This window comes from Capsicum annuum, chromosome 4 (assembly GCF_002878395.1).
Source record: "Capsicum annuum cultivar UCD-10X-F1 chromosome 4, UCD10Xv1.1, whole genome shotgun sequence".
Lineage (NCBI taxonomy): Eukaryota > Viridiplantae > Streptophyta > Magnoliopsida > Solanales > Solanaceae > Capsicum > Capsicum annuum.
In genome coordinates, this window is record NC_061114.1 from 1,593,003 (window position 1) to 1,602,680 (window position 9,678).

The 9,678-nt window shown below is 37.1% G+C and overlaps 1 protein-coding gene across 1 annotated transcript in view; it reads left to right on the forward strand.

Annotated features, from left to right (window-relative positions):
* Positions 1–4,919: 4,919 nt before the first annotated feature.
* LOC107868446 (kinesin-like protein KIN-10A) overlaps positions 4,920–9,678 on the forward strand; it is a gene marked incomplete in the record, with an annotated part of 19,730 nt that continues 14,971 nt past the window's right edge. The window contains 5 exon segments of the mRNA XM_047410511.1: positions 4,920–6,217; positions 7,416–7,571; positions 7,688–7,795; positions 7,928–8,038; positions 8,248–9,627. Coding sequence (XP_047266467.1) covers positions 5,564–6,217; positions 7,416–7,571; positions 7,688–7,795; positions 7,928–8,038; positions 8,248–9,627 — 2,409 coding nt within the window.

Sequence of the window (9,678 nt, forward strand, 5' to 3'; positions counted from 1 at the left end):
TAACTCGTACTATGATCTACAGGCTGCAGAGGTGTAGTATGAGTACCAAGCGAGTAGTACTCAGTAGGCAACTGCCAACTGAGCTCCAAAGATAAAGTAGATATATACAACATATAAACAGAATGGAACTACAACCAAGAGTCCATAAATCATGTAATAATTCAATGAGAACAACAAGGGACAACTATCTTATTCATGTCCAAGAGTCTAACATAATAAGACTAAGGAAGTATCAAGGTGACCTATCCTATTCCAGTTACATTCAATAGATGCCAATGCTATACTGTATATCCCAGGTCAATATACAAATAAAGAGCGAAAGAAAGATATATTGTAATATACAAGGCAAAGGAACAACTATACAATATGAACAACGAAGGAAGGGATATCCGATAATGGCTTCATATAGCTATATATATATATATATATATATATATGAAATACATATAAACAGGAGGTCATCTCAAACATAACCTAGATCATCATGTTCTCATTTTAATACCTCATTATAATACTATCATAATTTAAATACTATCATACTCAGACATTCTAATCCACATGGATAGACATGAAATACTCATGCATAATAATGCAGTCATAAGATAGAAGAGGACAAAGACATACCTCAAATCCCGATGCCGGATCAATGACCAATCTGTCATAGCTAGCCACAATAATGATCATAACAACGATAATAACAATATCAATAACAACGTTAATAATCGACTACTCCAGACAACCAAATACCTAGATGAGCCTATGCGTACCCCCACCGCCCCAGACTCGAAAGGTTCAATCAACACACAACAACACAAGACATATTCTTCACCCATGTATATGCAACCGTCTTATACCGGCTGATAGACATAGGTGTATACTGGTGATAGGCGATGCACATGCAGGAATGAATGCAAGGTACACAATCAATATCATAACTCATCATAACCGTCATCATCATGACCATCATCATTGTAATAAACCTCCGACCTTGCCAGGTATCAACGTATCATCATAATAGTATCATCCGGACTCAAACTGGGTATCAATATCATCATAATATCCTCCGACCTTGCCGGGTATCAATATCATCTCAATAGTATTCTCCGGACTCGAACCAGGTATCAATATCATCATAATATCCTCCGGTCTTGTCGGGTATTAATATGTCATCACAATATCCTTCGGTCTTATCGGGTATCAATATCATCTCAATAGTATTCTCTGGACTCAAACTGGGTATCAATATCATCATAACATCCTCCGATCTTGCCGGATATCAATAAGTCATCACAATATCCTCCGGTCTTGCCGGGTATCAATATGTCATCACAATATCATCCGGCCTTGCCGGGTATCAATATATCATCGCGACTATCAACACATAGATATAGGCATATAATAGGTGTACAGACGCAAGCCGATATACTCATAACCGTAATCATAATATCGCAAAGATAACTATCTTATCCATTATATTCTATCTGCTCACTATTAACTAGCCAAGACTCATTATTATACTGCTAGTTTACTAGTTATCACATGATCTCTAGTTATCAATCTAGCCGATTCTTCACATAATCATTAATCATGGAATAACAACTAACCATTAATCAATAATTAGCCAAACCTAACATCTAGTCAAGGTTCACCATTAAACCATAATTGTCATCTATTCATTATTCATCATTTATCAACTAAACATCTAGTCAATATCTAATATTGTTTACCAACTAATCCTCATTATTAACTAGTCCTCGTTATTAGCTAGTCAACATCAGTAACTAGGCATCATTATTAACCAGGCATCATTATCACTAGCATCCCTTAACACCTAGAAATGTTGACCACATTATCCTCACTTAACAACTAATCGGCATTATAACTTGTTATCAATAGCCACATATCACTACCATCGATAAACCCAACTTCATAGCCACATATCAACCATAGTCGTTAGTTACCATATTACTAAGAAAGGCTCATTAACTAATGTATTTAGAATTCTAAGCATCAAGTACTATAGTCACCTAATAGACAACTAGTTACCACGTAGCTTATACCATAATTAGGAAGAACAGTCATAAGATCGCATTCAGCTAGAATCACATCAATAACCAATATAATAATCATGAATGTGTCGAATCTATGCATGTCATCACCAGTATTCAGTTAGTGAAATCATAAGCGTCATACCACACCTTCCTCCGTCCCATATCAGAGAGATGTATATACGCACACAGATATATATTCATGAACTGTAGCCGCATCCTCAACAAGGATAAGCACTTCCGGATGTCCAATCGATATCATCTATCGACCCTCAGCCTAATAATATGTCCGGAATAATCACAATATCATCATCACGGCCTTCGGCCCATATACATATTCGAAACTCATCTCTATAATCATATTTATAAGCCGCAGCATATCTATAATCATCTCACATATAGGAGGCATCTCACATCTAGGAAGCATAATATCAACAAGCATATCACCTCTATTAGACATCTCATATCTATAGGTTATACATCAGGGCTAAGAGGAAAATCATCTCTTTAAGCTCAATAATCCTAACTAAGAGGAAAATCATCTCTATGGACCAAATATCATAACTAAGAGGATAATGCATCTCTATGGACCAAATATCATAATTAAGAGGAAATAACATCTCTATAGTCCAAATATCAAGTCTAAGAGAAAATAACATCTCTATGGGCCAAGTATCAAGTCTAAGTGGAAATAGCATCTCTATGGGCCCATTTTATCACATCATTTCTATAAGAAACAACATAGCTATAACTCATAAGTCACAATCTGAGGAACATCATTACAATTTATCAATTCACCAAGTAAATCTCATAAATAAGGCTTATTAGTCTCAACTACGCCTACTATCCACAACTAAGCCCACAAGGGCTAACACAAATCTTGGCCTAAGTGGGCTGGACAATCCTACTTCTAAACACCAATTTCCTTAATTAGGTACACTATGCCCCAAACTAGGCTAGTTCAACTTCTAGATGTCAAGTAAAGCCACATACAAGCCTAAGATTGGAACTTCAACTAGAAATAAGGGCACTTAAGTCAATTCCATCCAAGTTACAATTTCAAGAATACCACACTAGACCAATAAGATCAAATATACTAATCATGCTTCCAACAGTGAAACCACATCCATAATCTAGCAATGTATCAAATCCATGCTACAATTCAATCTAAACTAGGGAGAAGCCAATAGGAGTCCACAAGGTTATAAACATACTATCTTACGGGTCCAAGACCATCATCTAATTTCTCAAAACATCAATAATCAAGGCTAAGATATATTACTCATAATCAATCCTAACATTCATATCCACACGCAATACATATCATACATCATCTATGAAGGAAAGTGGACAGGAGCCTACCTCAAGGCTAAACTGCAAAATCACACTTCAAGCACCACATGCTCGTCTTCACTTCACAATCCCCAAAATGTCATCACACTATCAAAAATATAATCTACTCACCAATACGAGTCTAACGATACCCATATTGTACTATTGTGCTTCGGGTTCAAAAGCGACATCAAAAACCCCAAGTGAATCCTACGTACGGAAATCGCATTTCCGAGGTCAACCCAATGCTCATACATCACCAAGGAATCATAACCCTCAATTAATGGGTGAAAACAAACCAAATTTAGGGTTAAATCAAGCCCTGAGCTAAATTGAGGTTTTGGGTCAAGAACTAAGAAATTCACCAATAAAGTGATGAAATTTTACCTTAATCCAAATGATAATCATGATAAAAGATGTTTATCAAGCTCCCTAGCTCTCAAAGGTGAATGAAGAATCCCCAAACTCACCACCTTCGGGTCTATTTATAGACCCCTTCAGCGAAGAGATGTGGTAACCTGTGACAGCAAAGTCAAAAGCTTATTTTTGACCCTCGAAACTCATCCGGAACCCAAAATATATGATCCAAGAGTGAAATTTGAGTGTAAACCACAAATCAAATCCATTGGAATCATCAAAAATTCCATACAAGGCCGTTTCGGCAAAAAGTGGGGCCCAGACATTTAATTCTGATTTTATAACTTTTCGACTAATAGGTCGAAATGAGCTCGGGTGCATTGAAACCCGAACCAAAGATCTACCTAGACTAACATCAATATTTCGGATCTACTGGCACAGTCGAAATTTGTATCCGAGATTGTTTCACTAAAGTTGTCGTCTGATGGTTATTTGAAACAAACAAAAACTTCAAAACAGGGAATTGACTCTAAAAATTAAATGAATTGTCCGGTAACCGAACAGTCGATCCCAGAAAGTCATAAATGACTTAGGGCAGCTATGGAGAAGCTCAAACGGCATAAATATGAAAAATAACCTGAAGGGTTGTTACAATAAGCATCCAGTACCCCTTGAACTACAGTAAAATTTGTTACGACATACTCCAACTTCACGGGAGTCCGATTGCCCCTGAATTTAATTTTAGCGTATTTTTGTCATTCTTTTATGCTGATGTAGCACCTTGCGTGAAGTTAAACACCTGACACGCGTGAAGGACTGCCATATGTCATGTCAATTAAAAAGATTGACAAAAATATGCTAAAATAGTTCAAGAGATAAGCATTCAGTACCTTGAACTGAGTCAAAATTGCTTCGATACACTACAACTTCACGGAATTTCTATAACCCCTTAACTCAATTTTAGCGTATTTTTGTCATCCTTTTATGTTCATGTGGCACCTTGCGTTAAGTTAAACACCTGAAACGCTTGAAGAACTGTCATATGCCATGTCAGCTAAAAGAATTAAGAAAAATATATTAAAATTGAGTGTCTAGTTCGGAGTACTAGTTGTTTATCTCTCTGTGTTGGCCCACTTTGGGCGCTTTCCAGCTACTAACATCACAAGCTGGTACTACACTAGTGACTAGCCGTTACCAATCTAACGTTAAACACTTCAAACTTTCATTGAACTTCAAAAACATCCTTAAAAATAATACAATCAATCTCTCACTTTCCATTTTCTTAGCTCAGAACAAAAAAAAATGAATCTTGAATTGTGGGGCTCTTCAATTTAAGCATTTTTGGTCACCAAAAGCAAAAAAAATTGAGTCTTGAGCTGTGGGGTTCTTGAATTTGAGCATTTTTTATCTCCAAAAGAAAAAAAATTGAATCTTGAAGTGTGGGGTTCTTGATTTTGAGCATTTTTTATTTCCCAAAGCAAGAAAATTGAATCTTGAATTGTGGGGTTCTTGATTTTGAGCATTTTTGATTTCCAAAAGCAAAAAAATTGAATCTTGAATCGTGGGGTTCTTGAATTCAAGCATTTTTGGCCACCAAATGAAAAAAAAAGTTGAATCTTGATTTGGAGGTTTCTTGAATTTTTTCATTGTTGGTTTAGAACCAAAAAAAAATTGAATCTTGAATTGTGGGGTTTCTTGAATTCAAGCAGTTTTGCGCATAGCAGGAGCTTTGCTGCACCGGGCTGCCCTTTTTTGGTTTACAAGAACCAAAAAAAATTGAATCTTGAATTGTGGGGTTTCTTAAATTCAAGTAGTTTTGGTCTCAAATGGCGCCGACACTGAAAAATCAGAGAACTCCAACACCATTTTCAAAATCAAATCTAGCTCAGGTACCCAATTCAAGAACACCACAAGCAAAAAACAGACTAAATTTCACTTCAGCAAAACCTTGTGTAGCTCCAGTAGCAGTAGTAGCAGAGCATCCTATTGAAGTGATAGGCAGAATTCGCGATTACCCGGATAAGAAAGAGAAGGTTTTGTCATCTTTGTTACAGGTGAATCCTGATCGAGAGACGTTAAGATTGAGAACTGATGGAGGGTATAGAGATTTTAGTCTTGATGGTGTGTCATTATCTGAAGAAGAAGATATTGATGTGTTTTACAAGAAGTTCGTGCAGTCGAGGATTAATGGAGTGAAATTGGGAGATAAATGTACTGTTATGATGTATGGACCAACGGGTGCGGGCAAAAGTTATAACATGTTTGGGAATCCTAAGCAGCCTGGGATAGTGTATAGGTCTTTAAGAGATATATTGGGTGATGGAATTGAAGAAAATGATGAGAATAATGAGAAAATTAGCGTTGGCACGTTCGTGCAAGTTACTGTTTTGGAGATATATAATGAGGAATTATATGATCTGTTGTCGACAAATAATGGTGGAGGATTCGGTTTTGGATTGTCTAAGGGGAGTGCTTCTAAGGTAAAAATTTGTTCTTTTTTTCTGAGTGATGAGCTGATATTTACTAGTTAATTTTAATATGCATATTTTTCGTTTGTCTAGGAAGTCATTTTCTAGTTCTCTAACATATCTAGCACGTTTAGGCATGAGTTGAACTTAAACGAGGAAACATGGTAAGTCATGATTCATATAGCATACTCCACTTGTTTGGGATTGAGGTGTTGTTGTGGTTGTACTGAGCACTTTAGACATGAGTTGAACCTAAACAGAGAAAAATGGTCAGTGATGGTTCATATGGCACACTTCACTTGTTTGCGATTGAGGTTTTATGGTTGTAGTATTGAGCACGTTTAAGAAAATGCTCTAGTTTCTCTATAAAACACATTAAATTATCTATGGAAGAAAAAGAGAGAAGTATTGCCTGTTTTATCAAATTATGGTTATCCAAAATTAGCACGTTTAGACATTAGTTGAGCTTAAATGCGCAAACCTGGTCTGCGACTATATCACATTCAACTTGTTTGGGATTTAGCTGTTGTAGTTGTAGTAGTAATATTGAGCACGTTTAAGAAAATTCTATAGTTTAATCACACAAAATTATCTATAGATTTCCCATTTTCTCACATTATATTTATCCAAAATTGAGCAGGTTTAGACAGTAGTTGAGCTTAAACGGGGAAACATGGTTAGTCAGGATTCATTTGGCTGAAACCCAACTTGTTTGGATCGAGGCACTGATATTGTTCTTATTGTATTGAACGCATTTAAGAAAATGCTCTAGTTTCTCCCAATTGATGAGGACTACTTGGTAATTTATCCATGTTGTGCATGTTTAGACATGACCTGAGCTTAAACGGGGAAACGTGGTCAGTGTATATCTTATATATCTCCTCAGATAAATTGACTTTTGCATTTTGACCTTACATTTCTATACTCGACTTTCAATCGACGGTGTTATCATTAAGTACTGAATTCTAATGATTTATAGTACTTCACGTAATAATTGAACTGCCAATGATTTATAGTACTTTGCCTAATTCCTTGGTACATATTTTCGCCATAGCGCCATTGATCTTGCCATTATTGATCTGTATGCCTAACATAGCTGCACAAGCCAGAATATAAGGATATGCTAAAGTTAGACAGACGAAAGCTAGTATGACTTGTACTACTTTGTATTTCTCTGTATAATGCTTGCCCTGTGTTTTTACTTTTGCAGGTGAGACTTGAAGTTATCGGTAAAAAGGCAAAGAATGCAACTTTTATTTCTGGTACTGAGGCTACAAAGATATCAAAGGAGATTCAGAAAGTGGAGAAGAGAAGAATAGTGAAAAGCACTTTGTGCAATGAGCGGAGCTCTCGGAGCCACTGCATGGTATCAATCCTGAATATATGTTTAACGATGTCTAAATGGAAAGAGTTTCATTTGTTTTCTGTTTCCAGCAAGGATATGTCTTCATCTTTTACGAAGGAAGCTAAATGTTGTTGCAGATGATTATTGATGTTCCAACAGTAGGAGGGCGACTAATGCTTGTCGATATGGCTGGTTCCGAGAATATAGAACAAGCTGGTCAAACTGGCATGGAAGCAAAAATGCAGGTAAAGTTCCACGTTTTTTACTTACCTCGCTTCTTTAAAGTTTGTTTCCAGATTTCCTATGAACAGTAATTTGAAATGTATGATTTTAGCTCTTGATGCATTTGATACTAATCCGACAATCAAATTACGCAGACTGCAAAGATCAATCAGGGAAACAGTGCACTTAAAAGGGTGGTTGAGTCCATTGCTAACGGTGATTCCCACGTGCCATTCCGAGACAGCAAGTTAACTATGCTCTTACAGGTACTACATCTTGTGTATATAACATATCTATGTTGCTTGGATCCTCCAAAAATGTTGCTACCTCCGTATTGAATCGTCCAAAAATCAGTAATTTTTGGAGGATCTTACGCGCACCAGCATCATTTTGTAAGGAACCAAGCGACATAGCCACAAACAGTTTGGGAGTTGTACTAGTCGTTGTAAGAAGTTGATTCAACTATTTCGTGTAGGATTCTTTTGAGGATGACAAGTCCAAAATTCTCATGATACTGTGTGCCAGTCCAGATCCTAAAGAGCTCCACAAAACCATCTCTACTCTAGAGTACGGTGGAAAAGCAAAATGCATTGTCTGTGGCCCTCATACGCCGTTGAAGGAGAAAGGTGCAGAAGATTCTTCCTCAGCGGTTATTTTGGGGTCAAGGATTGCGGCAATGGATCAGTTTATCCACAAGCTTCAGATGGAGAATAAGCTCAAAGAGAAAGAGTGTAACGAAGCTAAGAGAAAGCTTATGAAGAAAGAAGAAGAAATTCTTACGTTAAGGTCTAAACTTGAATTAGCAGTACAAGGAGGAGTGGAGACAACGGAGGAGGATGTCATTGTTAAAGTAAACGAGCGAACTCAGATGTTGAAACATGAATTTGAAAAGAAGATACAGCGGTGTCAGAAAATGGCAAATGAATTCGTAGAGACGGAAAGGAGGAAGATGGAAGATAGAATCTTCCAACAGCAACAAGAGTTTGAAATGCTTAAAAGGCGCTTGGAGGAGATCGAGGCCGAGCTTTGGCGTTCAAGGGTTGTCAATAGATCAACAGAAATGGAGGAGAACAGCTTTGGGAAAAGGCTACTGGAGATTTACTCTGAAGATGCAGGAATGGTGAAATCTATGGATTTGGATAGATCTATTGATATGAACTGTGGAAAGCAGGATGCGGCCGTCGATAAAGCAGAAAGTAACACAGTTCAGGCGTTTTTGGGCTATCCTAGCATAAGCGATACAAGAGAAGTTGAAGATCCTTCTATCGATTTGTTGCAACATTTCACCAACAAATCGTTCTTGAGCACCGTGTTCGAGGAGGAAGAAGAAGGTAACGACAGTGAAGGGGATAAAGAGAACCCCCCTGTCGAGGAGGTGCAAAAAGAGGTTATTGAGGAAAAGACAATACATTCCGCCATGCTCCATCCCGATTTATTGCATGCAACTATAGTAGAAGATCGTTCCGATGATCTTTCTAGTGATATTGTCCCTTCAAGAAAAGAACTAATTCAAAATATATTCAAACTTTGTGGAAATTCTAGAGAACTCTCTCAGCAGTGTATAACAACTGAATCGAAATCACCTCCAGTTAAAGAAATCGGAGAGGATTCACCTATAAGAAAATTACATAATCTCTCTAGCGAGAAAGTTAACGATTCAAAGGAGAACTTCAACCCTACATTTGAAAGCATAGGCGTTGATCTGGACGTGCACGTGAAATGGGAAGATTTATCAAAGGAAAATCCTGGGATTATTATCACTACACTGAAGGTTGTTAAAGGTTCAACGTTAGCTGATTTACACAAGCTGATCGAGATATATCTTGGCGCTGACAATCAAGAATTCAATTTCCTGGTAAGTAGGATATTTTATACTTGAGAAGCTTCAAAATGTCTGTGTTTACAT